Here is a 19443-nt window from a genome sequence, read left to right as displayed (position 1 = left end):
TAGTGATTCCAAAGGATGTCATTAGCAGATGTATCTATTCGGATCACAGATACTATTTATATATATATGGATGTAACTGTATATACGAATCAATGGAGTTCTTCAATCAATGAAATCTGTTGCAATGTTCTGTGTAATTTTCCATACTTGTCTTCAATCTGTGATGCTGTAATTTAATCGTTTATCTTTCTGTAAGATAAGTATGCTGTGCAAGAAGTTAGCCAGTCCTGTAATCGCTTACTGTCTGGCATGAAGTAAATGCGATTACAGGTGTCCGAAAATGATGTCTAGCATGGGGAAACCAATGAATCAATTGTTGGTAAGATATCTATCTCAAGTGCAAGTTTTGACTAAGATGTATTAGTCCCAAAAGAATGTTTTACTTCTACTAATGCTTATTATTACAACTCTAAGGTTTTGTAATAGAAACAACAATCGAAGCAACAAGAGGTAGTGTTATAGCCGTTCGTCCTAGTGCACCATATCTCAACTAGAAACCAGGGCAACTAGTTTCATCATCTACAAGGACAAGGGACTGAGAAGATTCCAATGCTATTATTGAGGGATTAGGTCATTGTTAGAACACATGATTCGTCAAGGTTGAACATCAATTTTTTTCAAGCTAATAAAATTGCATTTTTTAGTAGCTTTTGTTAAGTTTTTTTAAATATATATTGTGAGGGTTTACTCACACCCTTTTTGCCACCCCTTGGTAAAGTGGAGGGGAGGGTGAGTGTTATGAGGAGTAACTCATGGAATTTAATTTCCACGTTTTCTATTATTTATGGATTCTTGCGGCTTTGGACGCAAGAATGACACTAGTGACTTCCTCCAGTCATTTCCCCCCGAGAAAATGCATTTCAGTAAGTATAATGGTAAACTCAACCCCATAACTCTTTATTCCTGGTTACATCAGTTTGAAGCTTAGAAAAAGTGATACTGTTGGTGGTACTTGGAAGGTGAGGCCATTCCTTTGGTGGACCCAATGAGATTGGGACACCTTTCTAAATTTGGGCAGCTATAGTCGACCTTGATCACATGATGCGGTGGCTCTGTAAAATATTTTTTAAGGATCTGCACTAACATCAATTACGCCAACAATTAATAAATTAATTGATTAAATACCAATACAAATATCCACATAAATTTTAAACATAATTAAGACGCGCTACTAATACCACACGCATATACAGAGTCACCTGTGTGTAATCAAGGTCTCAGCTATGGTTGCCCGTATTTAGAAAGGCATCCTTATCTAAACCCATCTTCTAGGAGAATTCATAAATAATAGAAAACGTGGGAAGTAAATTCCATGGATTATTCCTCATAATAGTGAGCTTGACTTGAACTTGAGGTCCCTCCCTCCAGAGAATGCTCCAAGCTCTAACTGTTTGGGCCTCAGAGGAATGCCCTTGACCACATGGCTAAGCGTGCTTGATCATTTGGAAAAAAACTTTCGAGTTAAAAAAAAAAAACCCTTCTCTTGTTTTTCTTGAAAAATCGATGGCTAAGCGTGCTTGATCATTTTGAAAAAGCTTTCGAGTTTTTTTAAATACAAAAAAACCCTTCTCTCGTTTTTCTTTAAAAATCGATGGCTAGGCGTGCTTGATCATTTGGAAAAAAAACTTTCGAGTTTTTTTTAATTAAAAAAAACCCTTCTCTTGTTTTCTTTAAAAATCGAAATGTTGTTTAATACTGGCCTTCAAAAGGGATACCTTCTTGTTGCGTGGGCTTATGAGGTTAGGTTTTTGCTGGGTCGGATTTACTACGTCCAAGCACAAACAGGTCTGTGGCTTTTGAGCTGTGGTTGCTTTTTGACCTAATTACTTTCTATTTCTTTCCGTTTACGGGCGATCGAAACCTGTGCGCGCGCGTGTGTTTCTTTTCGGAGGGGCGAGGGGAGGAGGGGACGGTGGGGGACCTGTTTTGTTTAAGTACGCTAAGTTTTACACTACTCTGAGTCAATCTGATTGGGTTTGGAGTGGTATCTTGTAGTTGGATTTTAGGGTTTTTTGGACTAGTTTGCTAGGTTTTTTGATGCGCACAACTAGTAGAATCACGGTAGGTCAGGGCTGTTAAGATCTCGCTGGGGCTGGGAAATGCCTTCTCATGTGAATTCTCATCTCCCTTTAAACACACAACAATTCACAAGCCCCCGCACATGGGACTCGATACATGCACAGCATCTCTTAGTCGAGCTAGATAGATGGGGCAATTATGCTGATATGGACGATCACATGAGATGTAATCTGTAGCTGGGCATGCTTTATTTAATATTTGCGGCATGGAAGGATGCTGATTTGTTTGGATTCTCATGACGCTTGAGCTCAGTTTTTCTTCCTGTGATTTCCCACATCTCTTGGTTTTAATATGTAAACAGCTATGTGAAAAAATCCATGTTCTCATTTACTTTATATATTTCTGTATGATGATTGGAGCTTTGGTACATCGACCTTATGCCTTGAATCCTTGGCATAATTTATGTTTAACTGTCTTTTTTTTCCATGTGTAGGTGTATGGCTATGCAAGCTCAAGGATAAACTGAGGCTGTATAACCTTTTTTACAGGTTTTTAGGGCTCCTGTAACACAAATTGTGGTGTGGGACTGCCATTTTTTGCTGTAGGCATTTGGGTGATTCAATCAAATAACAATTATTCCCAGGTAAGGCACCGGCATCAACAGACATGGATGCTTCCAATCCCTTGTCTGCAGTCCAGCTTGCAAGCCCGAACCCGCCTACAGCTCAGTCTTCATCTGGGCAAACTGGGGCACAAATCTCTACTTCAATCCAGGCTCCTCAAATGTCTGTCATGATGCAGCAAGCTGCGGCCATGCAGCAATATCAAATCCAGCAGGCCCTTATGATGCAGCAGGTGGTGATTGCACAACAGGCAGCTACCAGGGCAGCAACACTGAAGTCAGCTGCCGAAGTGGCTGCTGCTCGTGCAGCAGAGATAAGCAAGCAGTTAAAAGGAAGTGATGCTGCTGACAAGAAACCAACCGAAGGGAACAAGAGCAGGTGTGATTCTTTTCTGATATGCTCACTTCTTTTCTGGCAAGGTCAAGAATGTTCACAAAGCATGTGTTCAATGTTTCACTCGTGATGATGGCAGGTCAGTATCAAAATCAGCATCACGTTCTCCTTCATGGTCAAAATCAAAGTCCAAGTCACGCTCCCTCTCCCCCATTAGATATCGACGTGGGCGCTCTGGTTCACGGTCTCCTATACGCTACAGGCGTGACTACTATTCACCTTATCGTGCAAGGGACTATCATGGATACAGAGGTCATAACTACAAGAGTTATTACAGAGGGAGCTATAATGACTATTCTCGGTTCAGATATGGAAGAGATAGGGATCATCATTATCGCAGGCGAAGTAGGAGCAGAGGAAGGAGACGATCAAGAACAAAGTCCAAATCTCCTAGGAGGAGCAGGAGCAGAGGTAGGAGGAGGTCACCAACTCTTTCTCCTTCACCAAGGAGAAAGTCTCACACTCGGTCTCCAAGACATTCCCGAAAGAAAAGTATTTCCCCAAGGCCGAAGAGAGAGGGAACAAAGTCTCGACACCCCTCCAAGAGATCTGTATCCAGGGAAGCAGTGAGAAGCCCTTCGGTTAGTAGTGCAAGCATCAGCTTGAGCCCTCCAGGTAAAAACAGAAGCAGGAGTCCCAGTAAGGTGAAAGTTGGTAGGGGCCACAGCATAAGTAATATAGATCGATCTTCACCAACAGAGCTGAGCATTGAACTGGATGAGGATCGGATTGCTAGCAATCTCATGAAGGAACATAAGAGATTCAGTGTGTCAAGTCCTGCAAGGGTGCAGTCGTCCAGTTCCCCCGCCAGGTCACTTTCTGTTTTATTGGATAATGAAAGCTACCAGAAGGCGACAAATCGAGTGGATGCCAAGAAGACGTCCTCAGATAAGCATTATGAACAGCCCCTGCAACCTCACGTGCCTGATGAGAAATACAACCAGAAAATATATCTTCAGGCTGAGGAATTAGATGGTGAGAAGAATCATTATCCTAATGAGAGCTTTTCTGCTGAAGGACTCAGGGTTAGAAAACCTACAGGAGGTTCCAATGCCATTTTTGAAGAAGAAAGTGAAAGTGATGACGTGTTGGATGATTGGCGAGATGATCTAAAAACTGCCTCAAAAGGAAAAGGACTTTCTGTTTACAAAGATAGAGAAGTAGGTGGAAATGAAGACAGGGGTAAAAGGCCTGAGTTGAGTAGTGGTATGAAACATAAGCCTGGTGACCCTAATTTAAAGCACGACAAGTTACTGCGCAGTGCCAGCTTAGAAGAAGAGAGCAGTTCCACAATGGCAACAGGAGAGCAGGATGCCATTTCAGATAAAGGTGATGGACCTTTGATTGTAAGTGCAAAAGGAGAAATTCTGTTATTGGAGAGAAGGCATATTTTGCTGTCAGAAGATGCAGAGGAACTTATGGAGGGGCGTACAGAAGGCAATGAAATTGAAAGAGATTGTGATGAAGATGCAATTTTTGAGGGGCCTAAACCTGCTAATGCAGGTGGTGAAGGAAGGACAGAGAGGGTAGAAGCAGGAAGAGCGTACTCTGATGCTTATCCCATGGATTCTGAGTTTGTAGTGCCAATTGCTGACAAGATACCCCCCTCCACCCCTGATAAGAAGAAGACCGGGGATATGAGGGATGTTGAAAATAATGATACTGGCACAAGGGACATTGCTGGAAATTTAGATAGGTACGAGGAAAAGGTTAGGGATAGATCAAGGTCAAGGGATGGAAAGAAGAACGAAGGTGAGTTTTCCAAGCATGAGAAGCGCAGGGACAGACATAAAAAACACAAGAAGAAACACAAACATGAGAATGTTAATGAAGACAATATTGATGATGATGGGGCTCGAAGACGGCATAAACGAAAGCACAAGAAGGAGGGTGAGCATGGGCACAAGGAGAGGAAAAAACGGAAACACAAGCATAGAACCAAGTCTCCTTCAATTTCTGCAGAGACTCTTTCAGCTGATGAAGGTGAGGTAAGAGGTAGCAGTGGCGGGAGGAAAAAAAGCTCCAAACGGCATAAGACTTCAAAGCGAAATGAATCAGAGTCACGACCTTCAACTTCTCCTTCTATGGGATAACTCATTTGGTCCATGTGGTCAGGGCCTGTATTGGTCGAGCCACTAAACCCTGGCCAGCTTGTCCAGATCATGCTCTCTGGCAACAGCCTTGCAATTTGTGGTAATTAAGTAGAGATTGTAACTTTTGCCTGGTCTTTTTATTGCTACTTGAGCTTGTTATATTTGTGCCTTCAGGTCTAGGCTGCAGGCTAGCAGAAAGGAGGGTGTACATTTTAATCAGGGACAAGGTTGAATTGTAATTGACGAAATGTCCTGTCTCGAGCTTTACTTTTTGTGCAAGTATCTTTCAGTGTGCTCTTGCAATCAATGTAGAGGTTAATCCATGTCTTAGATGCATTCAGCAATGAAGCTTGTTTTCACGTTCTTGGTTCTTTCTGTGCCCATATCTGCCAATTAAATTCTGATTTGTTGGTTGGCAGTCTTGGCAGTCTTTGCTGGCTTTATGAATGTGGGAGGCATGCAATACAATGGATGAATGGTTTGTGGAAGCTACTAGGTTTATGAATGGTAGGACAGCAATCACGAGATTTTTAGTATACACATGTTATTCATGGATTGTGTTGGTTGTATGGATGCTTAACATGTGCTTGTGCAACTTCACTTTGGGTTGGTTGGCAGCCACATTCTGAAGGGATTTTGGGATTGGCAGGCTGGCCGCTTAAAATTGATAATAGACCACTCACAGGTAAAATGCTTGTTAGCAAGGAAAGAAAGCTGCTTGATTGTGAATCAAGTTTGCAATTATGGAGCATTAGAGAAGGTTAACCTTCCTTGTTGGTCTTGGATGTCCAAAACAGATTTTCTCCAGCCTTAGTATGGTTGATTAGGTGAAAGTGTCAATGCCATGGTTCTGTTTGTTTGGATGCTTAATGCATACTGTCTGATTATGTATGGTGCTCAGGTATTGAAATTGTGGCTAGCAAGAAAAGGAAAGTTTGCTTGGGGTTAGAGCATCAACAATTCCATAATAGTGGCCACAGAGAGAATTGAGGGCTGTGGCTCCCCGTCGCAACCTGCACCTTCCCGCCCCCGCCCCCGCCCTGCGCAGGCCTGTGCACACCAGCCTTTTTACTGCCCCCTCCTCCTCCTTCTCACTGCACCCTCTCCTCCCTGTCTCCTCTTATCCCCCCCCCCCCCCCCCCCGTGCCGTTTCTGCTTCCCCCGCTCCTCACTTCCCGTGTCCTCTTTCTTGTGCAGCCGCCTCTACCTCACGCCACCTCTCTTCGCAGCCGTCCCGTTTCCTGCCTCTGCCTCTTCTGCGGTCCTCCCCTCCTCCATCACCTCTGCGGCACTGCCCTCTGCAGCCCCCCCCCCTCTCCGCCACCTCTGCAGCGCCGCCCTCCGCCTTTTCTCCTAGCCACCGCGACCGCCTGTCGCTGCTCTGCCCTCCCCTCCCTTCTGTTGTCCTGATCCCTGCCCCTGTTCTGCCCCCCCCTCGCCTCCCTTTTTGGGTTTCACCTCTTCTTCTCTTCTCCGTGCTCCCTGCCACTGTGCTTCATCGGCAGCGGGTGGCTTCCTTTGTCTATCCCCCTTCAGAGGACCCCATGGCAGTGTCATGTGCCACAGTGTGTATCTTCTACCGTGTGCTACACGCACACAAGACTAGCTTCAAGGTTTGGGGAAGCTTGGAGCTAGGCAAACTGAGTTAGGGATAGACTAACGGGCGGGCGCCCAAGTGTGGACGCTCGATGACTGGCCAAGAGCCTATAAAAGGGTGGCCAAGGTTAGTCATTAGTACAGAGTCTCGCGTGTCTTTGTGAGAGCTCTATGGTCAGGAGCCTGGATCTAGCACAGACGTGCACTTGCTTTACGCAGCCGAGGCCGGCAGCAGTCTCAAGGCCCGCGAGGGTAGCTTTGTGGCGGTATGGGACGTCACGAGGTAGAGATTGGTCGGTATGTTCATCTAGTTAGCTCAGCTCGTGGCTCGGTGGGGATAGCCAAGACTTGTGGGCTTGCCCACGGCTGTCAAGGTTGGGAGGTGAGTCAGGCTTGCACCCCCTTCATGTTTGTTTGGTTTGTTTGCAGGTTTCGAGTCTTGTACGAGGAGCGTTCTACGAGGTGATCCTATGGGGATTTGACAGTGGTATCAAAGCAAGCCTCGTGAACGAGCAAGTCGGTAGGTAGGGAAGATGAGGTCTAAGAAAAGGTATGAGTTCATGAAGATTGTTGTTTTTCTGAGTATACTGCTGTTTTTTCAATTTCAGCATGTTATTTTGTATCGTTGGAACCCGTGTTAGGGTTTGGTCTTGTAAGGTTATTTGCTTTGCAAAGAAGAAGGGCTAGATGTGTTCTTGCAATTGTATGAACAGTTTGAAGAGAGAAAAAAAGAAAAAGCTTGTCGGCTGTTGTTCGTAAAAGAGAGAGAGAGAGAGAGGGAGAAGTGACGTCAGGGTGTTGTAGCGCAGCCCTGAAGCTTTTGTGCGCAGCCAGGACAAGTGGTACACACAGGCAGTCGTTGGCAGGCTGGTACTCGCAGCCAAGTAGGCGCATAAAGCTTAGGCGGCCGTATGCAGGCGGCCAATTCGTGCGCAAGCGGCAGCGTTGGCGAGTGGATGGACGGGTGGCAGGTTGGCGGCGCTACGTGCTGCAGAAAAATGCAAAAAAAAAAGCAAGGTTGTCGGGTGGTTTTTTTTTTGAAAAAAAAATCATCTATCCTTTTAGCGTTTTCACCTGGGTCTAAAGGTTTTATTTAACCCACACTTTAGAAGAGACTTATTGCTTTGTAAGTGTTAAAAAAAAATAAAAATTAAGAAAAAAAAATGTATTTTTTCAAAAAAAAAACACAAAAGCAAAAGCTAAGTTAGCTTTTGGGGAAGCCTATAAATTCCCCTTAAGTGGGCTTCTTGCCACACATCTCTCAAACTCTCAAGCTCTCTAGCACTCTTATTTGAGCAAGATCAAACTTTTCTCTCACCTTGTCCTTTTCAAGATGTCGACCCAAGAATCCGAGTTGGAGCCCATTCCCGAACGTGAAGACCTGTCGGCTACGGAAGCCACCGATGGCGATCTTTTCGACGATTTTGTTTCAAAATCATATTTCCAAGAGTTTAAAGTTGCTCTCTCAAAGCTTTTTCCTCGGAATGTCAAGCACAAATTGTCGTGCAGATGCAGGCTTTACAGAACTCCATCTCTTTGTTGACCACTATCCTATCTACTCTTTCGGGTATGGATACTTTGGCATCTGCTTTAGGTCCCAATATTACTCCGGAACAGTTTGGGGGCGAGCAAAAGCAGCGTACCAAAGAGATAGTGGACACTTGGCTACATAAGTGGCAAGTCCATTTTCAGTTTCATCCATAGGACGACGGCAAAAAGATCCAATTAGCAGCAGGTTTCCTCTCAGGCAAAGCTTTGCTTTGGTGGAAAGAACTCAATCCTAAACCAACGACTTGGGCATAGTTCGAAGACGTCTTCAAGAAAGAATTTCTCAAGAAAGAGGATGACCATGGTGTTGTTGCCCGGTTTGCTACTTTGACCATGACCTTGCAGAACCTCACTTATGAGGTTTATCTCCAGAAATTTAGGGACTTACAGATGAAAGCTACGAAGATGGATTCCACAACTCTTTTGGGTTTCTTCGAAGTTTAGATAGATTGGTCTAGTCATATTTTTTCTTTTGAACATAGGAATACTCAGTATAGTATCTTAGGTGATTGTATACATCCCTCTCAGAGACCTCTTGTAAATACAATTGATTTTGTAATATAATGGATTCTTCTTCATATACTGCGTTCCATTATGTCTTGATTTCACTTTCTTCATTTCTCATACCTTCTATGGATGTCAATGAATTAAGTGTGTTTGAAAGCAAAGAATTAAAGAAGATACTTGATTTGTTTCAAGATGTATTTCCTAAGGAACTACCATCGGGCTTACCACCTGAAAGGGCAGTAGATCATCGTATTGACCTTGTCCTTGGTGCTCACCCTGTTAGTATTCCACCTTACAGGATGAGCCAAGCTGAGGAAGATGAGTTGACCAAACAACTCGAAGATTATTTGAGGATGGGCTAGATCTGTCTAAGTAAATCACCTTGGGGTGTATCTGTGTTGCTTAGGAGAAAGAAGGATAACACTTGGAGAATGTGTATAGATTACAAGAGATTGAACAAGATGACAATTAAGAACTGTTATCCTCTCCCTAGATCAGGTGACCTGATTGACCGGTTAGCGAGAGCGAGATATTTCACGAAGATAGATTTATGTGCTGGCTATCACCAGATACATATTCATGAAAGGCATGTCAAAAGAATTGCCATTCGGACTAGGTATGCCATTACAAATTTCTCGTATTATCTTTTGGGTTAACTAATGCTCAAGTCACTTTTCAGCAAATGATGAACGATCTTTTTCGTGAACATTTGGAAAAATTTGTGGTTGTGTTCTTGGATGATATTTTGATATATAGTCGTACTCTTGAGGATCACGTTAGATACTTCACGATTGTCTTAACTATTTTAAGACAGAATCGACTATATGCTAAATTAAGTGAATGTGAGTTTTTCATGACAGACATCATTTACTTGGGACACAAGATCACTAGAGATGGATTGAGCATTGACTATGACTGAGTTCAGAAGGTTCTGGCCTGGTCTATACCGCAGACAGTGAAACAACTTCGTTCTTTTCTCGGTTTTGTTGTTTTTCTTCAGAAATCTGCGCGGGAGTACTCTCAACTCACACTACTGATGACCGACTTGTTGAAAGGTCGTGGACGTAAGTCGAATCAGCCTATCACTTGAAATAACGATCTGGATATGGCCTTCAGACTTTTGAAAGATAAAGTCAAGGGAGCACCTATCTTAGCATTACCCAATCCTAGTCGGCCTTATGTACTTAAAACTGATGCCAGTGACTATACAATTGGGGTTGCTCTATTTCAAGATGGTAGACCTGTTGCTTTTGAAAGTAAAAAGCTAGACGATACTCAATTTCGTTGGCCAACCCTTAAGAAGGAGCTTTATGCGGTGATTCACGCTCTCAAGGTTTGGAGACATTATTTATATGGCTTCAAGTTTGTGGTCTTGACTGATCATCAGTCAATCAAGTATGTGTGTGATGCTGATGATTTGAGAGGAAGGAAAGCTCGATGGGCTGAATTAATGAAAGATTTTGATTTTGAGATTCATTATAAAAAAGGGTCCATGAACAGTGTCGCAGTCGAATTAGAGAGGTGAATACTTTGTCGTTTATCGAGATTTCTACCGACTTATTTCAGTCATTGAGAGGGCTTTGCAGGACTGATAGTTATTTTGGTCCATTTTGGCAGAAGATCCAGGACAGGAGCTCATTGATTGACCAAGACTCAATGACTGAGAAGTCTACCATTCAGGCTGCAGGAGGTTAGTGGATGATTCGGAATGGTTTACTATTCCGTAATGACAAAATTTGTGTACCACAGATTCCGGACATTAGGTCCAAGATTCTTAAGGAGTGTCACGACGCTCCTTCTGCTAGACACCCTGGGGTATACAAGACATTATCGTTAGTGAAATACACTTTTTATTGGCCAAAGATGAAAGGGTATGTAGAAGATTATGTTCTCAAGTGTCAAGTTTGTCAAGCAAATAAAGTTGAACGCCTTAGACAGGCTTTGTTGCATCCTTTGCAAATCTCAAGTAATAAATGGGAAAGTATTTCCATGGATTTTATTACCGGATTGCCAAGAACATATCAAGGCCACAATTCTATTTGGGTTGTGGTAGATCGCTTGACAAAAATGGCTAGATTTTTACCGACACACGGAAGACCATTACAGCTACGCAATTAGCAAGGCAGTTTATCGAGCGATCGTTTAGACTGTACGGCTTACCGCAAGACATAGTCAGTGATAGAGACTCTAAGTTTACGAGTGATTTTTGGAAACTTGTTTTTGAGAAGTTGGAAACAACTTTGAATTTGAGTTTCTCAGATCATCCTCAATCTGATGGCCAGACTGAAAGAGTGAATCATATGCTTCGAGCATATGTATCCAAAAGGTAGAGTTCATGGGAAGATTTTCTTCCTATGTTAGAATTTGCATATAACAGTACTAAGCATACGAGTATAGGTTTTAGTCCTTTCATGCTTATGTATGGTTTTCAACCTAGATCACCTGTTACAGTGGGATTCTCAGGACTTCAGCATGATGCAGCACGTAATTTTTTGTAAGATATGCAAGAAATGTTACAAGTTGCGAAGGAATCTATTAGAAGTGCTCAAGACCGAGACAGATTTTATTCTAATAGACATCGTTCACCTAGAGAGTTCTCTGAAGGAATGATGGTGTATTTGCGAGTTCCGAAAGATTCCGAGACTTTACGGACATGTCGATTCTCGAAATTATTTCCTAGATATTGTGGACCATTTCATATTATACGACGGATTGGTTCAGTGGCATATGAATTGGATTTGCCTTCTCATGTGAAAGTTCATCTTGTATTTCATGCATAGTCACAAGGAACGGGGGACGGTGACGGGGACGAGGACGGGACGGGGGACGGCCATAAGTAGGGAACGGGGACGGGGGAGAGAACGGCACTCAAAAAATACTTTTTTTTGAAAATTTTTCTGCTCCACACTTATTCTACTTTGCAAGTACATCAAAATGAGCACAAATTTACACTAAAACGGTAAGCTTTTGAGTCATATTAATAATTATGTAGATACAAAATGAGTCATGACTCAAGAGTCAGGAGTCAGGACTAAGCCTTAAGGAGGCAGAATACATGGACGGACTCAAATGAGTCAATGACAAAAAAGTGCTGAAGACTAGAGGCTAGAGGCTAGAGCTAAGTAGCCAGGCCCATGAATCATGATCCATAAATGATCATCCACGTGAAGTGCTCGCCTCATGGTCATGGGTAGCTTGTGCTAAAGAAGCATCAAGCTCATCCTCAGTCTCATCCTCACTGGCATGCTTCTCCTGCACCTCATCCTCTTGTTGCTCTTCTTGTTGACTCATCTCCCACTCGGTGAAGGAATTTGCCTTCTTGGTCACGCTCTTGCAAAGCATTCGCAAGTTCGCGCTGACAAAGACAAGGTCATTGGCACGCTCTACCCCGAGTCGGTTCCTCTTCCTAGAGGCAATGTGGCTGTAGGTACTCCAAAGTTGCTCCAAGCAAGAGGAGCTGACGGCCTGGCTAAGTATGCGGATGGCAAGCTGCTGCAGCTCCGGTCCATCTGAACCAAAGTCCTCCCACCATAGAGCAGCACCAACTTTGGAGCGGTCAACCTGTGCATCATGACAGCCATAGGAGCCATGAAATGACCTGTACATCGAAAGCTGGTCACTGATCTTGCGCCTAATCGATGCATCAGGCACAAGACGATCCAAGATGATCCTCCATCTAGCGCTCACCTCCCGGTCGCTCTCCTGCTTGTTGCCTTGGAATTCTGGGTCCACCACATAAGCTGCTGCATGCAATTGAGAGTAGTAGGAATTCCACCTTCCTAGACACAAGGCATGGATCTCCTCGTATCTGTCTTCGTTAGGCACGAAGTCTTTCAACTTCTCTATCATGCGATCCATGGCCTCGTAGACCTTGCCTATGCATGGTTGCATAGCGTCTACAATCCTCAATAGGTGGACTATGGGCCTCACCATAGCATCTGTGGTCTTCACACGCTCCCACCAAGAGGCGTCATCCGCCCGTAGCCTACACTCTTGGCCAGTGTTTGTATGGGACTCTTGCATGGCGACAAACTCGTCGCTAAGGAAAAGCCCCCTCAGAGCACCGCTACAATCCTTCAACCGGCCCAACATGAGAAAGTTGTAGGCAAACCGGGTGTCAGAATATTTGAGGAGAGAGAGACAGGACCTCTTGTTGAACTCATGCCGAAGTCTTTGGTGGTTGAGGACAAAGGAGACCATGGTGTTGGCCTCCTCAATGAGCGGGCTGATCCATGGTAATGCCTCGATGTCCTTGAGGAGGTTGTTTAGGCAATGAGCCATACAAAAGGACACCGTGACATGTCCATACATACCTTGGAGAATAGCTCTCGTCGCCCTATTGGAAGGCTCCCCATTCGCAACAAATCCCACTACATGCTCGGGGCCAACGATCTCCATGGTGGTAGCCCACTCCGCCGCAAGCACATCCGCGCTCTTCCCAGTCCCGGATGCATCATGAGATGAGATGAAGTACATCTCTCCGCGGGAATATGCAACCATGCTGTGAATACTCCTCTTGCGGGTGTCACTCCATCCATCCACAATGAGGGAGACTCCGTTCCTCTCCCATTGCCGCTTTGTGTTGTCGGCCGCTTGCTCTACAATGCGCTTCTCCTTCTCGAGCAATGTAGTGCGCAAGCTCTCGGATGAGGGGGGTATATAGGTTGAGCCATACTGCCCAATCTTCTTAACCATGACCTTGAAGTATTCCGACCTATTCAAGAAAGTAATTTACTAATGAGAAGGGGACTAGGATGATGAAAACATGAATGATGAATTGGCAATGATCGATTGCACTTACCTAGCCGCTTGAAAGGCAATGTGGTCGTGGAAGAAGAAGCGGGCCACCGCCATATCCACCTCCTCCTTCAACTTGGGGTTCCAATTCTTCCCAAGTGTAGATTGTCGTCGTGGGCCACGTAATGATTGAGAGGCCGTGGAGATGGAGGGTGCCGGCGTCGTGGATGGAGTAACGTTCCGACTTGATGGTGAAGGTGATGGTGTGCATGATCCCGATCCACCACATGACTCCATTGTAGAGACTTGAGTTCCTCTCCCCATCGTCGCGGGATCCACGGCCACTCGTGGTGTCCTTCTTGTCGCTTCGACCGCTTCGTAGACGCTAAGCTTGTCAAGAAGTTCCCGTCTCTTCTCGGGCGTGACATTCGTGCAAAACCTCACCTCATGCCCACTCTCATGCAAGAGGTGGGCTCGCACTTTGTCGGCGCCACCCGTTCGCCGGTACGGACAAAGCTTGCATACCCATGGCCGAGAACCGCCTCCATGAACGGATGTGGTGTAGTTAACCTCCTCCCACCATGTCCATCCTGTTGTCCTTCTACGAGAAGCCCCGGCACGTGAGGAGGATGCCATGGTTGAAGATGGCTTGACTCTTGAGCCTTGAGGAATGAGAGAGAGAGAGAAAGAAAGAAAGAAAGAAAGATATATTAACGTCTACGAGAGGCCAAAGTCGGCCTATGAGACAAAAAATAATACAACTGTGTTCTTCCGGTCATCGGAAGAAAAGAAACAAAAGAAAAAGTGTGCATGTGTCTGGATACAACTGTGAATCATCATGGATCGGTGGAGTCCATATACAAACAATATAAGGGGGGTGGGGATGTGGATGGAGTGCTAAGGCAAGATGCATCTCTATATGCTGAAGGGGTAGTACAAGCATGCTATGCAGATCTATGTCTAACTCCATCCAGTGCCATAAGAGGGATATAAGATATCATACATCGCCGATGCTGAGGCTGTGAATGGCATGAACATGTACCTTGAGTCTGAATGAAAGCGAGCTAGCCTCTCCTGTGTCTCCATCTGGTGTCTCATTCGGATAGCTGCTATCTCTCGGTGACGGAGTCGGAGTGCTCTATGTCCAGTCTGTCTAGGTCTCCTCTTGGCTCTCAATTCCTTTGCTCTCTGTGCGGTCACCCCACGTGGTACATCAGTTGGCACTGGCATAGCTCTCTGGAAGAAATCTGTGAGCTGGGACTGTCTCCCACCCCTAGTGGGAGCGGGTGTCTGGAGGAGTCTCTCTCGAGAACTATGAAGCTCTAGTAGTAGTCTGCCAAGCTGTCGCTGGTCCGAGGCCTCCATCAACTGATGTAGTGAAGAGTGCTCCTCAAACAATCCTGCATATCTATCTCTGATCCCCTGGTGGGCTCTACATCTACATACAAAGTGATCCTCAGTCTCCACCTCCTCGCGGCACAATCTGCATATCCGCCCAGCTCTAGGAATCCGTGCCGCTCTCCCAGCCTCTATCTCTAGCTGATGTGATGAGACTCGTAGCTGTCCAATAGCAACGCGAGAGCTGTGTGGCATGTATACATCCATGTACCGCGGTCGATGTATAAACCCATCCCTTGAGATGCTCACAAAGTGGTCTCTGTAGTACAGCATCTTCGGTGGTAGTGGGCTCTCTGGTGCTGTCCATGTCTCCTGTATGTAGTGCTGCCATATGTCCTGTCTCATCACTCTGTTCCTCTCATTGAGAGAGAGGTAACCCCGTGGAGCAGACTGATCATACTGAAAAGGTGGCAACCGCTCAATGTCTATACCATGATGTGAGAACCACTGTAGCATCTGTGCATACCAAGATCCAGTGTGTCCAGCCTCGGCCAGCTATCTGGATGCCTCAAAAGCTCGGCGGGATAGTCTCTCCATGGGCATCTCCCTCTCCCTCATCCTGTATATAAAGGAGATCGTCTGGAACAATGCCTCCACTGCCATAGGTGGTGCAGCAAACTCAGCTCGAACAATGTCGTGCGGGACGGAAGAAAGAAAGAAAGACGTCCACGGGAGGCCGAATCCGACCTATGGGACAGATCAAGACTCAAGAGGCTTGAGAGAGAGAGAGAGAGAGAGAGAGAGAGAGAGAGAGAGAGTCTAGATTCTAGAATCTAGATAGTAGGGCGGCGGCCCGCGGGCCTTGTGTGAGAGCCTAGAGGCTTGGAACTTGGAAGTTGGAAGAGAGAAGAAGCTTGAGCCTTGAAAACTTGAGCCTTGAGAGTTGTGAACTTGTGTGTGCTTGTAGCCTTGTAGAGGCTTGTTCTTATATAGATAGGCAAGAGAGAGAGAGAGAGAGGGCCAAGCCTCAAAGAGTCAACAACCATAAACGGCTAGAAATGGGAAGCGCAACGGCCAAAAACGGTAGGCGCAACGGCAAAAAACGGCGAGCAACGGCTCTGCCGTCCCCGCACAGCCGTCCCTGTCCCTGCGCCGTCCCCTGTGAGAAACATGCCGTGGGGGACGTCCGTCCGTCCCTGTCCCTGGTCCGTCCCGAATCGTTGTCCAGGCGTTCCAAGCTGCCGTCCCCTCCGTCCCCTGTGACTATGATTTCGTGTCAGTAGACTTAAAGAAGTACTGGGTGGAACTGGTCACTCGTCAAGAAAAATCATAGATGTCGAGGATATGACATTTGTTCTACACGAACCTGAAAAGATTCTTGGATTTCGTGAAAGACGATTGCGTAATACGCTTATCACGGAATACAAGATCAAGTGGAAGAATGGTGTTGAGGAGGACACTACATGGGTGACATTGACTACTCTTCAGAGGGATTACCCTGGCTTTCTAGTGAGCTCAGGAGCTAGCTCTTAAGAGGAAGGGGAGTATGTCATGTGCTTAGTGTGTATCTACCGTGTGCTACATGCACACAAGACTAGCTTCGAGGTTTGGGAAAGCTTGGAGCTAGGCAAGCTTATTGGCGAGCTGAGTTAGGAATAGACTAACGGGCGGGCACCCAAGTATGGACGGGCGGGCGCCCAAGTGTGGACGCCGGATGACCAGCCAAGAGCCTATAAAAGGGTGGCCAAGGTTAGCCATTAGTACACAGAGTCTCGCGTGTCTTTACCGGCCAAGAGCTCTATGGTCAGGAGCCTGGATCTAGTGTAGACGTGTACTTGCTTTACGCAGCCGAGGCTGGCAACAGTCTCGAGGCCCGCGAGGGTAGCTTCGTGGCGGTATGGGACGTCACGAGGTACAGATTGGTCGGTACGTTCATCTAGTTAGCTCAGCTCGTGGCTCGGTGGAGACAGCCAAGACTTGTGGGCTTGCCCACGGCTGTCAAGGTTGGGAGGTGAGTCACGCCTCCACCCCTTTATGTTTGTTTGGTTTGTTTGCAGGTGTCGAGTCTTGTACCAAGAGCGTTTTACGAGGTGATCCTATGGGGATTTGACAGGCAGCCAACTCCACCTTTCCCATCATCAGCTGTGTCAGCTATCTAATGTGGACCTCCAGCTTCTTGCCTCTCCTTGGAGCCTACCACTTTGTCTGCAAGTTTGTTGCCAGCAACCAGCCCACAACCTATTGCAAGCTGTGCTCATCGGTGAGCAAGGGCGAATCGTGGATATCATTTTCCTCGGCAATGGCTTCATCCGGATTGAGGTCGACTTGCACTTTTCCAAGGTGTGATGTGGACATGCTTCTATCCACCATTGGCCAGCACAGAGGTTGAGTGCGTGGCCGGATTCATGTTCTGTAAGAGTAATTGTCGAAGTGCTTGATGAGCACAGCCAAGTGTGGACAACATTATTATTATTATGGTCTGAACACCCTAGATTAGGGTTGGCCAGCCAACTAGCCCAAAAGTTACTCTAAATAGAGGGCTATATTCTCATCCTCGTTGCACCCTCGGATAATCTTCCTAACCATGTGTTGAGTGAGTCGAGTCCTTGCCTCGATGGCTCCACTTTTGTCATGTGCACTCTTCCAATGTCCCAAGATATGAGCTGATGTAAAACGCTGGTGCTGAACGGTGAAGATGATGATCTGATGTAGTGCAGGCGCCAGCAGCAGCAGCAGCAGCAGATGTATGATGTGGTGTTAACTGATGTGATCACCGATGTGGCACTGATGTGGTACGCATGCTGAATGATGAAGTGAATCTATATACACGGTGGTGTGCTGCTGGTCGGTCCAGGGAATGCTGTCGGCTGGCAGCAAGAGACCCAAAAAAACCAGAAAGAACAAATAAACCCAGTAAAATCCCTTTTTAGGGCTGGGAAAAAATGCCATTTTCACACAAGGCTAACCCTGATTTGCAGCAGATTAGGTCTCAGGTCTATGGAGAGACCTCTACGTGGGCAAGGACATCAGTCGACCAAGCGGACAAGAGCGTGCAGATTGAGTGGGCAGCATATATAAATATTGTTGTCGGCTGACAGCAGGGCGACCAATTGATTAAGTGTCACGGGAAGGGGCCTCTGGGACTGTGCAATCACTAGCCTACCACTCCCTCGAGGGACCGCGGATGTGAAAACAATTTCAAACATGCAAACATGTGTGCATGTGCACTTTGTTATGAATAAATCTCTTAGTCATGTAACATATACAGCACTGGCTTTTCCGGGCATAGCTTTGGCACATCCCTCTGTGTGAGTTTTTTGACTACCTCACTAGGGCGGCTTGCACGGGTGCAGCAGGCACTGTGTGCTGCCCTTGATCAGCCCATGCTGCAGAACAGCTTGTTTTGAGCTAGTCAAATCCTTTCGGGGTCGTGCTGATTTAGGGCTGTTCCAGGCATCCATAATGTCTATTTGTGCTTGTGGGCGGCCGCGCTGACTAGTCCATTGATGATTACGCGACAAAAATTCGTCTACGACTCTGTTGCTGCTTGGCTTTGTGCCTGGAGTGATCACCGATGCTGGTTCTTTATTTTCAGCATTCCCATCACCATGAGGCTGCAATCCAAGTGCTAGTACAGGATTAAAGGCTGAAATTTAGCATGTGAGAAGGCAACTGCAAAAGAAGTGGAATTGAGGCTTCTACACGAGAACTGAGAGGTTCACAAGCTCATCGAAGCCACAAAAGCTGAATCTATGATGGACCGCACATTTGACTCCATGGCAAATGAGTTGGGTGTGAAGCCAAGGGAGCTAGCCCTTACATATCTTATCCGGAATTCGGAATGGAGATGTGTTGAGCGTGAAGCAGGTGAGCTGAAATTCAGGAAACCACCTTGCATAGAGCAGGGTGGTGTTATTTCTCGCAAGATAAAAGTCTTTTGTCAATAGAGAGGAACCTTCGGTGACTTCTCACCACCTCATGGATCAAAGGATGAAAGATATGCTCATGTAGGTTATGCCTTTCATGGTGAACATGGCCATCGTGTAGGACATGGGACTTTACGGCTAGTGGAGAGACCACACATTGGCTGAGATTTTCTGGTTATGCAGGTGAAGTACATGATGAACATGCAGCCCATGATACTCATGCCTTAAAGAGTCAAGAAGATGCAAGGAGGGATGTACCCATGCATGTAGGAAGGCCACCATTGCCAAGGCCACCTACAAGAAGATCTCATGCATCATATCATATCAATGATGAGCCCCATGTCGAAAGGGTTGCGTCATTGTAAAGAGGAAAATAGAAACATGAAGGGAAGAGCATCATGCTAGGAAGCAAAAGGAAATCAAGGCCGGCGACAAGTTGGTCGAATTTGAAACTTATGATGGTGAGTATGATGCAAGCAAGGCAATGGTTTTTATTGCATAATTTGATATAGCATTTAGCGATGAAGACTTTGCGGAGAAGTCTAAGATTTGCTATGCAAGTAAGTGTCCAAAAGGATCGGCTGCACATTGGTGGATCACCGAGAAGCTCTCCTCTTATCCTATCAGCTCTTGGGAAGAGTTTAAAGGAGAGATTCCATGTGC

At 45.8% G+C, this 19443-nt stretch overlaps 1 protein-coding gene and 1 long non-coding RNA gene across 4 annotated transcripts in view; both read left to right on the top strand.

Annotated features, from left to right (window-relative positions):
* Window positions 1-1687: 1687 nt before the first annotated feature.
* On the top strand, window positions 1688-5444 carry LOC147602851 (uncharacterized). The gene is made up of 3 exons (XM_086797379.1): window positions 1688-1785; window positions 2513-3020; window positions 3115-5444. The coding sequence occupies exons 2-3, from the start codon at window positions 2686-2688 to the stop codon at window positions 5126-5128; spliced, it is 2349 nt and encodes a 782-aa protein (XP_086653505.1). The 5' UTR covers window positions 1688-1785; window positions 2513-2685; the 3' UTR covers window positions 5129-5444.
* Window positions 5268-19443, top strand: part of LOC147602850 (uncharacterized) — a 36239-nt gene continuing 22063 nt past the window's right edge. For all 3 annotated transcript variants that reach the window (XR_015265718.1, XR_015265720.1, XR_015265719.1), the window contains exons 1-3: window positions 5268-5407; window positions 5548-5635; window positions 5747-5813. This is a non-coding gene — a long non-coding RNA (uncharacterized LOC147602850). The remainder of the gene's footprint in view (window positions 5408-5547; window positions 5636-5746; window positions 5814-19443) is intronic.

The sequence above is a fragment of the Cibotium barometz genome, chromosome 65, assembly GCF_041138505.1.
Source record: "Cibotium barometz isolate CiBa-2024 chromosome 65, ASM4113850v1, whole genome shotgun sequence".
Classification (NCBI taxonomy): Eukaryota; Viridiplantae; Streptophyta; class Polypodiopsida; order Cyatheales; family Cibotiaceae; genus Cibotium; species Cibotium barometz.
The sequence above is the reverse complement of the archived record's forward strand: the minus strand, read 5'-3'. Positions and strand labels throughout refer to the sequence as shown.

Excerpts from the sequence above, each read along its gene's own strand:
- LOC147602851 (XM_086797379.1), top strand. The coding sequence starts at position 2,686 with ATGGATGCTTCCAATCCCTTGTCTGCAGTCCAGCTTGCAAGCCCGAAC. Across the intron at positions 3,021-3,114 it reads ACCGAAGGGAACAAGAGCAG|GTCAGTATCAAAATCAGCAT; the intron begins GTGTGATTCTTT and ends TGATGATGGCAG.